At 39.8% G+C, this 17,812-nt stretch overlaps 2 protein-coding genes and 1 long non-coding RNA gene across 4 annotated transcripts in view; 2 read left to right on the top strand and 1 right to left on the bottom strand.

Annotated features, from left to right (window-relative positions):
- The window catches only part of LOC101854664, a 24,307-nt gene continuing 6,495 nt past the window's right edge, over nucleotides 1-17,812 (bottom strand). The window contains exons 1-6 of one of the 2 annotated variants that reach the window (XM_005106724.3): nucleotides 11,714-12,256; nucleotides 10,483-10,636; nucleotides 5,447-5,515; nucleotides 4,425-4,622; nucleotides 3,774-3,906; nucleotides 1-2,822 (exon numbers count right to left, since the gene is read on the bottom strand). In XM_005106724.3, coding sequence (XP_005106781.1) covers nucleotides 1,969-2,822; nucleotides 3,774-3,906; nucleotides 4,425-4,622; nucleotides 5,447-5,515; nucleotides 10,483-10,636; nucleotides 11,714-11,910 — 1,605 coding nt within the window. In that variant the 5' untranslated portion in view covers nucleotides 11,911-12,256 and the 3' untranslated portion in view covers nucleotides 1-1,968. Of the gene's footprint in view, nucleotides 2,823-3,773; nucleotides 3,907-4,424; nucleotides 4,623-5,446; nucleotides 5,516-10,482; nucleotides 10,637-11,713; nucleotides 12,257-17,812 lie in introns of those variants that run through there. The other variant, XM_035971988.1, reaches the window with a different exon arrangement.
- LOC118478420 lies at nucleotides 4,616-6,920 on the top strand. Its single transcript, XR_004859028.1, has 2 exons — nucleotides 4,616-5,117; nucleotides 5,149-6,920. It is a non-coding gene; the product is annotated as an uncharacterized LOC118478420 (long non-coding RNA).
- Nucleotides 12,348-17,812, top strand: part of LOC106012895 — a 23,859-nt gene continuing 18,394 nt past the window's right edge. The window contains exon 1 of the mRNA XM_035971987.1: nucleotides 12,348-12,672. Coding sequence (XP_035827880.1) covers nucleotides 12,619-12,672 — 54 coding nt within the window. The 5' untranslated portion in view covers nucleotides 12,348-12,618. The remainder of the gene's footprint in view (nucleotides 12,673-17,812) is intronic.

Consider the following 17,812-nt stretch of genomic DNA (forward strand, 5'->3'; position numbering starts at 1 on the left):
CCTCTGTTGTTTCTGTCTTTCTTCTTCCCAGCACTATATGACCATTATTGTGTCGATGTGCTTCTGTTTACTCGAAGTAGTCAAAGCTGAGGAAAACTTTTTTCTTTTTACCTGTGACCCTACTCTTCTGTTTTTATCCCAAGTTTGATTTTGATTAGTGCATCTTTCCACTGATTGTCCCCAGGCCGCCACACACATGCGTAAAAACAGACAACATCGCTGACATAACAGAATCACATGTAGACCTAAGAGTTATAATGACCAGGTCGGTGAGGATCACTTACCATGCAACAATTTCTCAAACAGAAATGGTTGAGCAGACTCTTATTTTTTTCTTCCCCTTGAGTAGACCCCTCAAAGAATTAACAGCACCCAGCATTTGATTTTTTTTTTTACACTTCTCACTCCTCCGAGTTTCCCAACATGCACACAGTGAGGATATTCCAGCTTTGCTTGAGACCAACAAGTGTTTTCCATATATAAATAATAATCACCCAACAAAAGAGTACATCGGTGCTCATGTTCACAGATCATAACACTCAATGCAGTCAGATATTCACCAATGCACTCATCTTCCAGTCAGTCTATCACACAGTAGCAAAATTTTAAAAATTCATTTAAAGACAATAATCTTGAGGCAAGGCCTCTTTCTTTGTGAGTGACCAAAAGTCAACAGCACAAAGCAATACTGTTGGAATATAACATGACTTGAAAGCTTGACACACGCGAAACAACTTCACACAATAAAGTTGCATAATGACAAAAAATAGCCTTGTCACTATTCTTTTTATCCCTTTAAATGATTAAATGAGACAAACAGACCTTTTTTAAGATTCATGTAAATGCTGCAAGGCCTTTTTCTTGATGGCTAATTTCAAGGTAAACTCAGCCATGTTAAGGCAACACACTTTCAAAAACATTCTCCATTTCAAATCTACACATCAGACAGTCTAAACATTGTTGATTGTAATCTCTTTTTTTATGTCTAGAAGAAACAACCTCAAACAAGAAAAGTTTAGGCTTTTCTCAAAACATCTGACATTGCTTATTACTTTGAGGATTCTGTCACTTTTGATTGTTGAGGAAATTGCAGAATTATTGAAAGAATATCCAGTCTTTCAGCAGATAATAAACATTTCTTTCAACTGAAACTGAAAACAATCGATGCAGATGATTATCCAACTTCTCTGTAGAGTGATCTTACTAAACAAATTAAACACAAGTGCTGAAATTTTGAGTTTCTGGGTTTTCGGTCAATGTTCAGTAATCAACCTCATGCACCTCTCTTCAACCTGCCACAAGACATGGGTTATTCTTCTTTAGGACCTGTCTTTGATGCAGATGATAAAGTGCTGTATATTTGCCTAAATTTTATTGAACAGTGTAATTCAAAACAACATCCATATTATGAACTCATTCACTGTGATTTTGTCAAAGTTCAAAAGTACAGCTTGAGGCTAGAGCATACCATGATGACATTCTACACAGAAATCACACGAGTAATATTAAAAAAAATTTTAAGTCCTACAAAAATTACAGCATGACTTTAAATTGTAATAGCTCGTAGTCTGTGTACATCCTGTATGGCAGCTATATGATGAATTAAGGCTTTCATGTTGAGAGGTTTAGAGGTGCACATGCCTATTCTTTACTCATAAAGTGTAACCTGGCAAAAAGCATTGCAACGAGTTTGAGAAGGCAAGATACTTGTCCCTATCCACAGACGATAAGTAAGTATAAGGAAAAAGTATCCATTCAAAACTCAGTTTTTCTTCCAAAGACAGCAATCTTATTCAAGGACCAAACAATTCATCTGCAGATTGCATCTCTCTTCTCCATGTTTGAAATTCACTCTCATTGAAAGCACTTTGTGACATCCTGTGGCAGGTGAAGCAGTTTTATCTACTAAGAAACATTCTTGAAGGCACACAGAAAAATATCACTCTAAGTTCTTTTCTAAACTGGTGTTCAGTTGTTTGAGGCTTGGACGACAGTGAGCTTAGAGAAGCCTGGTAAACGTGATGGGTCCTTGTACCTTGGGGTAGGTTCACAACTAGTGTCAGATGGAAGCTCATGGCCAGGATTTGCAAAGGCAATGGAAGGTCCCATCAATGAACTCATTTGGTTTTCATTTTTTCTCTTTTCTAGATGATTTCTCAGAGCTGACTTCTTGTGCGGCCGGGTTCTCGACTCACTAGTGCTGCTGTCCCTGGCTGGAATGTCAGAGTTGTGGAGGTACTGCATAATGCTGTCATCGTCACCCTGTAGGGCGTTTGTCTCTTTTGTCACAGATTGCTTCGCTTGTGACATGTGGGCACTTTTCACCCGCACCCTGGCTGGGGCACTCCGTGTGAGAGCTGGGACATCATCTGCTCCCCAGTCTGAGTCAGAATCAGATAGGGCAGTAGACATGCGGCTGTTTTGTGGTCGAGAGGAAGGTTCTGGATTAAAATCGTCGTCATCCACGAGCAGTGGAGATTCTCTTGTGGCTGCAGTGGAAGTCTGACCATTTCTCAGTCCTCGACTTGAGTGAAGCCTGTCAAAGGAGACATCTTCAGAGTTCGGAGATGACTTCACATTAGAATTGCTCACTGCTATTGTTTTAGAAAAAGCAACTTGGGATGTGCGTGAGGGCTTTCCATTGGCTGCCTGCAGTTTCTGAATGAAAGCATCTTTCTCTTTTACCTGTGTCTCCAGGGTACTTATCCTCTCGCTCTGCTCCGATAGTTGGTTTGACAGTTCGACTATGACTTTGGAGTGACTAGGGCTGTGAGAACCATCCTGTTTGAAAGACTCCTCTGTACTCGTACCACTCGTTTGACCTGACAAGGAATAAAAGAATGTAATCCTTTGAGCCACTGTTTTCAATATATCAAATCAAAACCAAATGCAGTGGGTCAGTTATGGATTCCTTAGACTTGTGCACATGCCTCAGCACTGCCAAACAATTCAGGTTGTAAACACATGTCACTACAGACTACAGAACAAAGTTCACCACTGAACGTTGATCACAGGTTCAATGTTAAATACTACACTGTGACTTTTCCTAATAAGAGATATGTTGCCTTTTATTGTTGTTAAATATTATTTGTGAAGCTTGCGGACAAAATGAGTTACTTCTTGGATTAGAACCCTATGGAAATAGATATATCATGCTATATAGGTGAAGTTTTTACAATTTATAAGTATGGAATAATCAAAGGCACATTATACTTAAAGAATATGGCGTCAATAGAAAACCTACACATTTTCACCCAGTGTCCATTCTTGGCCAATACCTCTATTTGTGGATTGCGTCAAATAACTCATTTTGTCAGCAAGCCTCACATTTTAAAATTATAACGATTTTTTCTTGCAACTGAAGTTTATTTTCTAATTCAATATAAACTTAGGATACGTATGAATAACCCTGCTCTTTTTCCTAGTATAGTTCTTTTATTGGACGCAGCAGTTGTGACAATTTGCTTTTAAATCAAGCTGCCAAAATACTAGACAATACTAGACAGTATGTTAGTGTTTTAGCGCCTATAAATGGTTGCTTGCACTGTATGCTTCCCAGGAAGTTGAGGTTGTTTCAGAATGCTCTCAGGTCTGCTGGGGTAAAAGTATAGATTGTGAAGTGCATAGAGCTTGCCGTTGGAAGGGGATTTGCGCTATACAAAGGCTATCTATTATTATTATTACAATTCTTTTCCTTAAAAGCATGCACATCTACTGAATATGATTCATTACAATGAATATGAATTACATGGCCAATCCCCTACAATATTTACCTCCAGTACTTTTCAATTTTTCTTTGCACTGCGCTATCTCTGACTTAAGCTCCATCTGGTTGATAGACGCTTCTTGCCTTACTTCATGAAGCTGATTTGTCAGGGCTTTAATTCGTCTTTTCAGCTTCAGTCTCTGTTGAACAATCATAATCACAAAATATGATTATCATGCAAAGTGAAAGGTTTCCAAAGTCTTTGGTAGACAAACGATGTTGACTACCCATTGGTATCATGTTGGACTATCTGACGGATGACACTGCTTTGAAAACCAAATGGACATTCTTGAATTTGGGTTGTTCAGGGAGTTTTCATAGCTCTTCAGTTACCTTGCTTTTTTTTTTCCTTTTTGGAGACAGACGATAACTTTTGAGTTAAGTCTCTTAAATAACAATGCAGTTTTGAAAGGATGATAAATCCATGCCCATACCATATCACACAAGAAATGTTCATGAGGAAGAACACAGTGTTTTAGGAATTGTCTTGTCTCATTTGAATGCTACACAAACAATTTTAGAGTTGCTGAGTCAGCCCTGTTTTAGTATGAATAAAAGTACCTGTCTCTATTCTCATAAAGCAATAGTACATATTATTTTCCTTTATATGCAAAAAGTTCTCTCAACTATGGAAAAATTGGGGGTTTTTTTCACTTACCATAGTAGTAGATTCAGTTTGCAAAGTCTTTAGGTCTTTTTCCAACTTGACAATATATTGGTCCTTAGCATGGATAGTTTCACTGAGATCTGTTGCTTCATCAGTAAGCCTGGATTGCGACCCTGCACTTTTTAATTTCTCTTCCAAAATTTGCACTTGATCTTGAATGTCCAATCTTTGGCTCTCTGACTTAGCCAGCTAGAAGACAGGAAGACAAAAGAGAGACAACTGTCAGTATTTTACGAGGCAACATTTTCAGAACAAAATGAGTTAGATCGTACTCTCAGAAGAGAAATTTTAAAAAATGTGAACATATCACACAAATGAAATACTCTTTGAGCAATAATTTTAAAACATAATTGCTATTTGATACCTTAAAATATTACTCGCAAGAAAACTATTGCTTGCCTTTGCTCTTTTATAGTACCATTCACAAGACACCTCTGGTGGTGTCTCAGAATGACTTAGAATTTTTTCTGAGCAACACATTTCTCAATGAAGTTTAAAGTCTTCTGAGTTTAAACCAGGCTGTAAAACAGTATTACAACACTGTGACTATATTATATTGCAGTGTGCAAAAAAACATAAAAGTCAAGCTACATAGCAAACAAGAGACAGTCCATGTAATGAACAGAAACTGTATCAATGGTAAACAATGCTGCAACACCTTACAATCCTAAATAAAGTGAACAGGTGTGAACCTGAGTTTGTAAAAAGTGAACAGGTGTGAACCTGAGTTTGTAAGAGTGTGAGTGCAAGTCCATGTGTATGATGAAAACGTGAATGAGAGAGGGGTATATGGGGAGGGGGGGGGGGGACAAAGAGAGACATTACTTGGCCATGTTACATTGCTGTCGCAGATATTTATCCTTTAGGTTACAAGTACAATTGGCTTTAAATGAAATGTCATCTTTAACAAAAAATTTCCTTTTTTTATTGATATCTTTAATCTCAAAAGGGCCTATAGTTCTTTTGCTCTTTTCTTTTCATACAATGCAAGAAAAATTGTTCTATATTAATACCTCAAGTTCAAGGTGTTTAATCTTTTCTGTCAGCTGACCTTCTGATAATGCACTTCCCTTCTTCTCAACCTGAAAAAGAACATTAAGACAGGCTAGTTCGCCATATATATATATACAATCTTCACAAAAAGTTTAGGACCAGTCAGGATAATAGGTAGTATTTTTAAAAAATCATTAAAAAATAATCAGATTTATCTTGTAAAAATTTAGGAGCAAGGTTAAGGGGTCAGCAGTGAATAGGGTAACCACTGTGTGGCTGGCACGTATGTGGCATGCTTGGCGCGAGTGAAAATCTGCAATTTCAGCAAAACTGGACCGAGTTTCAAACGTCAGTGAGGTATACCAGGGGCTTTCTGCATTGCAAAAACGAGATGCACGTAGAAGAATGCACTTCTGGCTACGAGCTGAGCTCACTTGTCTGCCTACATAAGCCACCGTTTCAGCTCTGTTTTACAGTATTACCGCGCCAAGCCCCATGCCACCACGACAAAAATTGAACGACTTCGACAGGACCCGAGCAATTGCCTGGCTCCAGGATGGAGTTGACATACGCAAAGTGTCACGCAGACTTCAGGTATCACACTCCACCATCATACGGCTGAGGGAGTCCTGGAGCGGCATCATACGGATGGTCCCAAGAATACAACAGCAAGAGAGGACCACTACATCCAACGCCAAGCAATACAGCAGCAAACTAGCTCTGCCAGCGTCATCAGGCGACGTCTACGAGCTGCTACCTACACCACAGTCTGTTCGCAGACAATATGTAATCGCCTTTATGACGTCAACCTTCGTGCGCGTCGTCCAGTCAAAAAAACTAAGCTGACCAAGAACAAGCGTGGCAAAGTTTCAAATCTGGTGCACTGCACACCAGAGGCGGACATGTCCCCAGTGGACAGAGGTCCTGTCCACTGATGAATCTCGGTTCTATCTGACACCCAGTGATGGCCAAACCCGCATCTCGAGGCATCCATGGGAGAAACTTGCTGCCAATGCAGTTCAAGAAGTGGTCCCGTTTGACTGCCTTGCCGTGAATGGTGGGCACACGCACTTCTGACAATTCCATTGGCATTCACGAACTTAAACTGGTCATTGTCTTTGATATGCTGAGACTTTTTGAGACCATTTCTTTTGTGATTTTCGATTTTGAGGGTGGGAATTAAGCATTTCGGTTTCAACAGTGATGAAATTTCTTTTTTGCATTTATGGATTGATGAATTAAATGTATGTCAATGAAGGAATAACTTGACTTGCTGGTTTGTCTTTTGCGAGCACTTTTGCAAGTGGTCCTTAACTTTTTGTGAAGACTGTAGTAAAAAGTAGCACACAACAGATATGAAAATGCTGTAAAAACAAACATGTATTCTCATTTGGGTAACATTGTTCTAGCATTGTCTTCATATGTGTGGCATCACGGTAAAATCAGGCACTTGTCAAAATAATGAAATTAAAGAAAACAGCATTTTTCCTCCAGTTTGGCGATTTTTATAGAATTTTTGTTTCTTTGGCTCAATACCTTTTTTGTCTATTTAAAAACACATCCCTGAGTGAATTTTACTAAATAATGTAGATTGAAGTAACAAGAAATGTAAATTTTAATTTCCCAAGGACTCTCAAAGCTAAGGAAGTTACCAAACTTAGGCAGCCATTTTCTCAATAATTATAGGGTGACCTTATTTAGGCCACATATGGCCTAAATAAGCTAAACCCCCCTCCTTTACCTTATTTAGGCCACACCTGTGGCCTAAATAAGCTAAACCCCCCCTCCCTTACCTTATTTAGGCCACACCTGTGGACCTCGGGGTCAACATAGTGAAATAAGTAGATCTCAGTTTATTTTATAGTAGGACTGGCCGAGCCCGTGGTCAACGTAGTGAAATTATAAGTAGATATAGGTTTAATTAAGGATTGGTGGACCCCGGGGTCAATGTAGTGAAATCAGTAGATCTAGATTTAATTTAGGATTGGTGGACCCTGGGGTCAATGTAGTGAAATAAGTACATGTAGATCTAGGTTTAATTTTAAGGATTGGTGGACCCTGGAGTCAATGTAGTGAAATAGGTAGGTTTAAGGTGGACCCCAGGGTCTACCTAACGAAATGCTAGTTAGGTTTTTAGAATAGGTGGAACCTGCGGTCACCGTAGTAAAATAAGTAGGTTTAATCTAGGTGTCCCGGGGGTCCACCAATCCTTACTTAAACCAAACCTTATTTCACTACGGTGACTCCAGGGTTCACATCCTAAAACCTAGTATTTCGCTTTGCAGACCCCGGAGTCCACCTATCCTCTTCAGGACTAAAGTATTATCAATTTGCAATTTTCATTGATTAGCATTTTTTAAAAAAAATATTGAATCAGAGACTCGCTGTCTAAAAAGTCCACTGCTAATGCTATTCTTTTCGAAGAAAATGGCACAATTTGATTTTATGACATGTTGAAAAATAGAGTTTTAAAAATATCCAGAAAACAACATAAAATGATTATATAGATCTCTGTCTCTCTCTCTCTCTCTTTCTCTTTCTCTCTCTCTCTCTCTCTCTCTCTCTCTCTCTCTCTCTCTCTCTCTCTCTCTCTCTCTCTCTCTCTCTCTATATATATATATATATATATATATATATATATATATATATATATATATGATATGTGTGTGTGTGTGTGTGTGTGTGTGTGTGTATTTTATTATGTATACTAAAAGACTGAGCAGAGGCTTACAATGTAAATTCTGTGCTCTACAAGTAGAGAAAATCTTAAGTTTGCGCAAAACAGATTTTAGAAAAAAAGAGATTTGTTATTATTAACTCTGGAAATACAGTTACTTGCTGAATCTAAAAGTAACTAGAACTGTGCAGTTCGTTTTATTTCAATTCCAAAGCCCAAAGGCATAGCAATAATAAGTTAGATCTAGATCTAGATCTAGCAGTTGTAGGCTCTCTGGCTGCTTCTAGCATAGGCCTGCTACTACTGATTCTAGACAGGGAATCTAGATCTTGCTATCGCCTGCACTATTAAAGTCAAATATATGGTAAAATAAAAACACAACTGAATTTTTTGTCAGTCAGTACATCCCAATTGCCATAGCCGCACGTATTAATAGTTGAATAATGCGATACCGAAGCAACACGTTATCACAGTGTGCAGGGGAGAACGAGGTGCTCGGTCGATTCGGTGGTTCGGCTTTTGATCTATGCATTTTTTACGGAAAGCCCTATTACCTGGCCTATTACTAGATCTATTAGTGTTGTGAAAACTTCAACCTCTACAGCTCAGGCGTCAAAAGATGCTGGAAAATAATAATACGTCCTGAAGTTTCATAATTTATTTTTATACAGAATAACACAGTACACAGCCAGTAGTTGTTTTTTTTCATCGAGTTATAAAAACGGCCTTCGTATAAAAATTGCCTTGTTTTCAGAAGCAAATTTTAATAGTTCTAGTTCTACCGAATCGATTTTCACATGAATTCAACCATTTTGAGGACCTGTCTTTTCCTTTTAAAAAGATGTAGATCTAGGCCTGTCGGATGTGGCAGTGCGAATAACACTGAGTTGTTTAGATCTAGATCTAGACCCATCAAAACACGAGGCTTCGTGGCCGATCACAAAAGTCTACGGGGCTTATTGAGGCCGATTCGCCCTTCTGCGAGCACGTTCACTAAACTGCCTACTAGATAGAATCTACTACCAAATATTCTCTACTCGATCTTTGCTACTACTACTACTAGGCCTACTAGCCTACATGTACTACTACGAGACAGTAAGAGAGAGTGTCACTCAGACAAAGATAGTGTAACTTTGACTCAGCCACGTAGTGTACACACTTTTTATACCCCAAATTTAACCCGGAAGTCCATTCGGAGGATTTGACCTTTTCACTTGACCAAAGTGTGCCAAAATGGTAGCCTAGCTTTTGCCCCTCCATGAAGGAAAAATCTGGCTTTCATTCAAACCATTGGGATTGAGCAAAATTTTGCGTATTGTGCTTTGTTCTTTACGCCATTTTCCTTCCAACGCTCACATATCAGTGCCAGACATGGACTCTAACAAAAGCCCTAGAGAGGAAACTGGTCACATGCGAGATTAAATGCTTAAGAAGAGCGGTCAACAAAACAAGAAGAGACAAAATTAAAAATGAAGTCATTAGGGACACCGTGGGAGCAACACCAGTCCTACCACACATTGAAAAACAAAGGGTCAAGTGGTTCGGACACCTCACGCGGATGCCCTCAAACCATCCAGCTCTGAGAGCATACAACATTAAATATTCTGGATGGAGAGCCAGAGGAAGACCAAGGCGATGATGGAGTGAATCTGTGGCAGACACCCTTAAAGATCATGGGATGTCCCTCCTACAGGCCACACGACTTGCTGCAGACAGACACCTGTGTCTCCCCGCGACACCCCAGGGTACAAGCGGAAGAAAAAAGTAAAAGTAAGTAAGCTTTGTTCTTTACAATATTCATTATGGTTATGATTTATAAGTTGTACACTGAGACAAAACCGTACTAAATGAGAAAGGTGCACCATTATGAAAGTGGAACGAACTCAGTTGCCTGAAAAGGGTAGTTTGAGCATGTGTGGCCTAAATAAGCTAAACCCCCCTCCCTTACCTTATTTAGGCCATATGTGGCCTAAATAAGCACTCCCATAATTATACTTCTGAAACTAGGTATCCCCACCTTCTGCGATGGGAAATATCTAGACTTCAAGTTATGATAGATGGGAACTTTTTCTTCAAATGCATGACAAATGAACAAACTTTAAGATGATACCGTTAACTCCAGACAGCTCAAAAACTGACAAGCACCGGACTCCACTGCATCTTAATACACATCCTACAAAGAGCTCTTTGTCGAAAGAAAATTACTTAATTCCCCGTAGGTTTGAGGGTATACATCAATAGATGTATCAGTTCTATCATGAATTGCTTTGTAAACGATGGTTCCTCAAAACTTGTCTACCATTCCCTCAAAATAGAAATATCAAGAATAATAAGACTCTGTTTTAAAGCAACAGACTTTGTGTGGAAAGAAGGACTCACTGATGGGTGCACCACAGAATTTGTGGAATTCAAAGGAGTCACAGGGGAAGTGTTTGAAGTCCCAGTCATGCTCACTGAATGCACAGGTGTCAGAGTCTTCGGAGATGACTTTGTCTTGACGCTTGACTGGCTATCTTCACCTGGCTTTGTGGTCCTGAAATATATATGAGCATAATTTTGAATTTCATTAACCTACAATAGTTGTCTCTACCCAAAACCATGATTTTCTATTTTGAAGAGTCATAGGCAGTGTGCTTTTTTTCAGAAGTGCTTAGTTAAAATTACGATTTCAAAAGGAATATGATTTCCATCCACCAAACATAAATATTCAAACTATTCTACACAGGTCAGCTTAAAAATTTTACTACGAAACTTTTGTAAAAAGGCAATATCTGGTACTGGTGTTGTTCGCCCAACGAAATCACAACGTCGTGCAGTATATCTGTCTCATATAATTCAGTGTATGGGTCTGAATCAACGGACAGACCAGCTTTTATATTTTCACCAAACACTCACACATGCATACAAATCGAAACAATACTTTGAACTTTTATTTTTGTTGTTGTTGTGAATTTCATTCTACCTGTCACGTCTCTGGAAATTTTTCGGAAAATCAAATTCATGCCAATTTTTTAAAAATCATACAAATTAAAGTATTTTACTTTGACAACTTTAGTTTTTTGTAATAGATTAAGTTTGAATGTTACTTTATTGTGTCAAAAGAGACTTGTGCTGGTTTATTGAAATATTCCCAAAAACGCCAGTCTTCAACGCTTGTGACTGGTGAAAGGGCCCAGTAGTAAGTGAGTTAAACGTTGATAACAAGAGAATAATTGTTAGTGAGGATATGCCCGTTTGTCTTTTAATGACTGTTTTGTGTGCTTGTTGACCGATTTTGGTTCGGCTTTTTTTAGTGCATTGTATGCAAATATATAGATCTAGAATCTAGACTAGATTATCTGTTTCCATATAATTTCATGCTTTGCTTTAGTCAATAGCCTTACACCGTTCCACAATCCATTTCTTTATATCCATCTTTAGCTTTTATCTGACTTAACCTCAATTTACAGACTATAAAGTGGGCCTGTTAAAGTATGATTGAAATGAGGTGAGAGTGAGAGGGATCATTCTGAGCTAAAGCTAAAACTAAAGTTAAAGCACTAAAGTAAAGCGTCTTAATTAGTTCTAGAAGAAGCAGAGTCTACTTCAGATTTAAAAAATGGAGCTTTACCTCTTGTTCAGGCTGCCTTTATCAACCCGAGAGCTGTCAACACGTCCTTTTTTAAAACCTTTTTGAGAGACTAGACTGGTGCTTGAAGATGGTCGAATTTTTCCGGAATTTTTGCAGTCCAAGTCCAAGTCATTTCTTATCGACGATACATCATCTACGCCGTCCGAGCGCACTTGGTTGCTAGCTCCTGAACCCATTATCAAATTTTTTGACAGTTGAAAGGGCTGTGCGTTTCTTTAGTTATTTTCTCGATAACATAGAGCCATAAAAAGCATTGTCCTTCTGTGGCTCTAGATCACTTTTCCCAAGCCATTGTGACCCATACCAGGACGCCATTGCTGTAAGATGTAAACGTTACCTTGGCAGTATAGCAAAAGACTTATCGAAGGTAAGAAACTAATTTTAACAAATAGCTATGTTTTTCTTTATGAATTGATTTTAAAAAGAAATAAAATCAAATGTGATTTTCAAAAATACGTTTAGTAATTTTTATTAACAATAGACATACGATATTACTCTGGTTACTTCATATACGTATATTTTTATCGTTTCTTTTGAAACAATTACTGTTTTCGTTTGTTTACATTTTTCTGGGCCAGGAATCCAGCAAATCAAGTAGGTCATAATGGTCCTAAATATAGATCTAGAAGTTCTAAGACGGACCAACGTTAAAGTGAATCTTGAAAGTAGTGAGATGTTTGCTCAGGCCCCTTGCCCTGAAAGATGTTCGTGCTAATGGGACTGGTGTGTTGTTTTTGAAGATTCTGGCGAGATGCAAATGACAAAAGTAGTGTCCTTGTGAGTGAAGAGATCAAGTGGCTGAAGTGGACGACGTAGCTCTAGGTCTAGGCCTATTCTTTCTTGATTAACTTCCCTGTCCGATTGTGGACGTCAAGAATCCAAGCATGGTGGAAGTTCACTGCGGTTTTCTCACAGTCAAGATTTCGGGACTTTTGAGGGTAACTCAATGTACACACACGAACACGCACAAAAATCCCACCTCCCAAATCCCAATCACTAGATTCTAGTTGAGCATTATTGGTTTTGTCCCCCAAACTAGCCTACCCTAGGCCTACTTGCCCCAAAACCCACACACATAAGACATACACACACACACACACACACACACACACACACACACACACACACACACACACACACACACACACACACAAAGAGTGGTGGCGGGTGGTTCTAAATGTGAGTGGGGCTGAGAAATCAGGGTAGGTAGAGTTCTAAAGTTCTAACGTAAGACTTCTTTGGTTCAGAGGACTTTCCAGATAGGAAGTGGATTATAATATTCTAACTTGGCTGTAGTAGTTATTCGCACAGCGTGTGTGAATACAGTGCATACTATGAAATTTTATTCGCACAGAGTGTGCGAATACTATGAAATTATATTCGCACAGGGTGTGTGAATACTATGAAGTTATATTCGCACAGGGTGGGCTGGATTATACACACATTAATGCGCACTAGGCAAACAACGGATTTTTAAATACAATACAGTCATGGGTTCTAATCTACCGCTACGCGAACTAGTTCCCGGCAACGCGAGGCAGAGTGAATGAGGGCTGCGAGAATACCACGAGAGAGAGAGAGAGAGAAGGGGGGACGAGACAAAGTTGTAACGCACATCTAGGCATTGGATGAGGACGTTTTTACCGCAGGAACAGGCGCAATGTTTTCACTATTATAATGTTAGTATTACTTGATCCCAGCCGCTGTTTCTTTTTAGGGGGAGGCAGTGGAGGTAGACCAGAAGTGGAGGATTGACCAGCAGGTTCCTGATAAATCTTGATTACATGTCGTAGGCTTATTTTTGCTCCTTTTCTATTGAGGGGGAGGCAGCGGAGGGAGACCAGAAGTGAAGGATGGACCAGCAGTAGCAGGTTCCTGGTTTTCTGAATTAGTCGTAGTACACTAAATTTTGGTGGACCGCACCTTCAGCACTTAAGTTATTTGGATACTTTTATAGATGTAGTATTCGACAGTCGGGGTGGGGGGGGAGGGGGCTGCCACATGCAAATCAATTATAATAAACAGAAAAGTGGACCAGGAACATTTCATAGTTTGCTCTGCCCAAGAACGTTACTTTAATGGACCCACCCAGCCTAGGCTAGGCCTAAGAGGTACCATGAGGCTAATGAGAGACGATAGAGGCGCGGGTGAAGTTTACCAGACCAGTGAAAAGAGGGGGAGACATGGTGGAGGTATCTAGATTCGTTTCTAACGTGTAGGCCTACTGTAGGCTCTCTTCTCAATTCAGTTCAGACTTTTCTTCTCTTCGCTTAATAATTGATAAACGAACAAGCGTGTGTGTTCATTGCATGCAACTAAAGGAGTAGGCGGAAGATTCTGAAACAGTTCTAATGGTTTCAACTGATTATCTCATTCATTAGAAAAGAAACATTCATTACGGAGGGAAAGAGTTGGGGGTGGGAGTGGGTGGGGCTCAAGCCGTTTAGCCCTTCACTACGCCCCGCCACTGCACACACGCGCAGACACACACACATTCACTACATACCAAAAAAATGACATCTCTTACAAAAATACCAAAATGTAAACATTCTTAGGAAGAGGCTTACTGTAGGCCTACTTAATGACTTAATGATGGGGCTAGAATCTAGACTGCTAGTGTTAGGCTAGCTGTACTTAAGTATGGCTAGACTGGCAGGCTAGTTGTACTTAATAATGATGGCTAGACTGACAAACAGCAAAAAATAGGCCTGCTGAATTGCAAATTTATATTTTAGTTTGCATTACCTAAAGTAGGTACATTTGTTTTCGGAGTGTCTATGTACACGGTGACCGGGCACATAACCTCAGAGTCTACGTACACAGGGATCACAGTTTACCGCGGATCTGTGATTTTCCGCGGTTGCGAGAACTTTCCAAAATCCGCTGCACTGACGGTCATTTCGCCCCGACCTTAAGTCAGACTGCGGTAGGCCTTGAGTAGCCTGAGATCTGCCCTAAAGCGCCCCGCGATCTGGGGATTCGACGAAGCTCAACCTATGGTTGACCGGATGCGAGTGAGACGACTCAGTGAAAAAGAAAGGCACTTAAACAGTTTAGAAAACATGCTCTCAGCTCTTCTTTGATTGGAGGTGAACCGGAACTGACCTTTCCCCCTTGCTTCCAATCTTCTGTCTTCGTTTTGCAAGTGAGGAACGCATTTTGAAGACAGTTCTTTGTTTACAATGTCATACGAAAGATATTTTGAATTTTTTAAACTGATGTGTGGAAAGGGGGGGGGGGGGGCAAAATAATTACGGAAGTCTATCGGATTGACCGTCAAAGTTCAGGGGTTGGCGAAAAATTTCACTGTGATCCTTGTGTACACGGTAACCGGAAGGTCCACCCTCGTTCTTCACAGAAGTATCGCGTTGTGTGTACACTGTGCGAACTCCGACATTCTCCAATGTGTGGATTATGTGAGGCCAAGTTGTTTGACAATTGCCATTTCAGTTGCCTTTTTTTCTCTATCCAAGTTCATAGTAGTCATAGACACCTTGTGTAGATCTAGATGCACGACTACTCTATCTGACCCCTACAGCGGGACTTTACCGGAATCCCCTTTTTTTCCTATATATATGTAAACTTAATTACTTATGCTTGGGTTTAGCAAATTAAAGGGGCAAGAAAGTGTCGAACTTGGATGCAGCATGAGAGATCGAGCGAGCTGTATCTGGGGGAAGGGGGTTGGTTGATCGGGGCTGTAGGTGGGCTCCAAACAGGCAGTCAGTGGTGGGATGTTGTGATTGGCCAGTCCAGTGATGAGTGGAGGGAGGGGGCAAAGCAGTTACCGTGCACCTAGTTCAACAAGGGGCTCCTGGTTACCGTGTACGTAGATACTGAGACTACGTGCCGGTTACCGTGTACGTAGACGCTCCCATTTATATTTATATTTGAGACGAAACCAAAAGGTGCCTTACTGACAATGCATGACCTGAAAAATTATTACTAAATGAAGCCTGTGTACTCAACAGGTTTTGGTCAGTGTAGATTCTTACCTAAGTATGGCTAGACTGGTAGGCTAGCCGTGCGTATTTGAGTATGGCTAGACTACTACTTACTGACATGCATGTAATGTATTTTAAACCTGAATAATTACTAGATCTAATGAGACCTGTGTACTCAAGGGAACCGATCATCTCGTCTCACCCCAATTATGTGTCACGAAATGACTTCGCTTTATATATCTCTCCAAAATTGTTATGCAAGTAGAGATTTGGGGGGTCAGCCTAAAGCTTTTTTTTAAGTTATACAAATTAATTAATGTAAATTAAATCTTCGTGTCTAAACTGTTCTGTAGCTGAACAATAGCTTTTGTCTTTATTTGAATTGAAAGTAAGGGTCTAGCTTTTAGCAAAATTGCAGTACTGTACTCTTCTATTAGCTATTTTAGTTTTAATTGTTAACAAAACTATGATCTTGCCAATCACACCTTTCCAATAATAGGCCTACTTAAAAACTTTGATGATCCGACTCGATAGATTTCAATATTGTCAATAGGCCTACATATTATTAATGAACAGTGTAGCTGATCAAGTGAGCACGATGAATCCTCCCCACCCCCCTCCACACGCATCCCCAACCCTCCCCCCAAAATCGTGGTTTGTGATTGCCATGACAATGCGCGTTTGATGTTCGCAAGTGTGCTACGAAATGACTGTCTTCATTCAACCTTGTGGACTTTTGGTGTGACGAGATGACTATGACGTCTTCACTGCACCGGTGTGATGAAATGCCCGTGTGACGAAATGACTGGTATTCGTACTCAAGAGGTTTTGGTCAATAGGGCCTAACCTAAGTATGGTTAAACTGGCAGGCTAGGTGTACTTAAATATTTTATTTTGCTTAAGTACGGCTAGCCACTTCGTTCTTGTATATTATTTTACTTTCACTCATGTCTCATGCTCAGATATTACTCAACACTCCGAACTTAAAATTCTTGCTCAATTTTTGTTCATTTTACTTTTCGGTGTGAGTATTCTCAGGGTGAAAATACTTCACATATTATTCTCACCCACGTTTTTGGTTTCCGCCCTTTTATTTTGTTAATGTTTTGAGAGTGTGTCACAGAAGTCATGGGGTGCTGGGATTCAACACTGATCATCTGTTAAATAGATCTAGAACTAACTCTCACAAAAAAACACCATTCTTGGAAAAAAAAATTTCACCCCCAAGCAGTAGATCTAGTCTGGTTCTATCCCAAACCTTTTTTTCTTTCAATACAATCTCCTACAAAGCTTCAAGGCCTTGTGCCCAGCTTTCACCAGTTCAAAAAACATTCAACATAAATCACATAGACATCTTCATCTGAAATTTCCTCCTCACTGATTTCAGCAAAATCGTCTTCTTGAATCACTCTTTTTGCGGTAATTTGGGTTGTAGATGAAAGAAAAACAAATCTACAATGCTTTTGTCACTATAGCTGTCAAAGCCTGCAAAGCCTGGCTATTTTGCAATTCCAAACAACTTGGCTAGGTTTTGCTGGCTTCGACAACTAAATGAGGTATTGAGCGGCCAATTTCAATTGCCTCGTGGTCTGCCAACAACGTCCAAATTCGTCAGCCTTGTGGTTAAGGGTATCGTGTAATCATTTCCCTCTCTCATTTCCCAAATTTCTATCTATTTAGGCTAGGCCTACCTGTTCTCAACACCCAGGTGAGAATAAAATCGAATTATGTATTCTCAGACCGGGAGAAATTAACAATTTTTATTCTCACCCGGGGTGAGAATAAAATTGATACTATTCACCCCCGGGGTAAGAATAAAGACAGCCTTTACTTTTAGGACTACACGACGAATTACTAGAATTTGTCTGGAGGTAAGCTCTCCCATATATTGAAATATATTTTTAAGTCCTTCAGAGACATTTTCAGTGTGTCTATGTAGAGCTTTTTTGGCACCATAGCACCTGTAAACATTCAATTTTGTCTCTGTGAATGCCACAGCAGTCCCAAACCCTTGCTCTAAGTTGTTTTAGAAGTTTGCCTTTTCGCAATGGCCTCCAGTTGGGGAGAATGAATGATCACAGCACTGTTCACCTTCACTTCTTCTTCGTCTATCCCATAGACTGGATGTCCGTTG

Source organism: Aplysia californica, unplaced genomic scaffold (genome assembly GCF_000002075.1).
Source record: "Aplysia californica isolate F4 #8 unplaced genomic scaffold, AplCal3.0 scaffold00553, whole genome shotgun sequence".
In the NCBI taxonomy this organism is placed as follows: Eukaryota; Metazoa; Mollusca; class Gastropoda; order Aplysiida; family Aplysiidae; genus Aplysia; species Aplysia californica.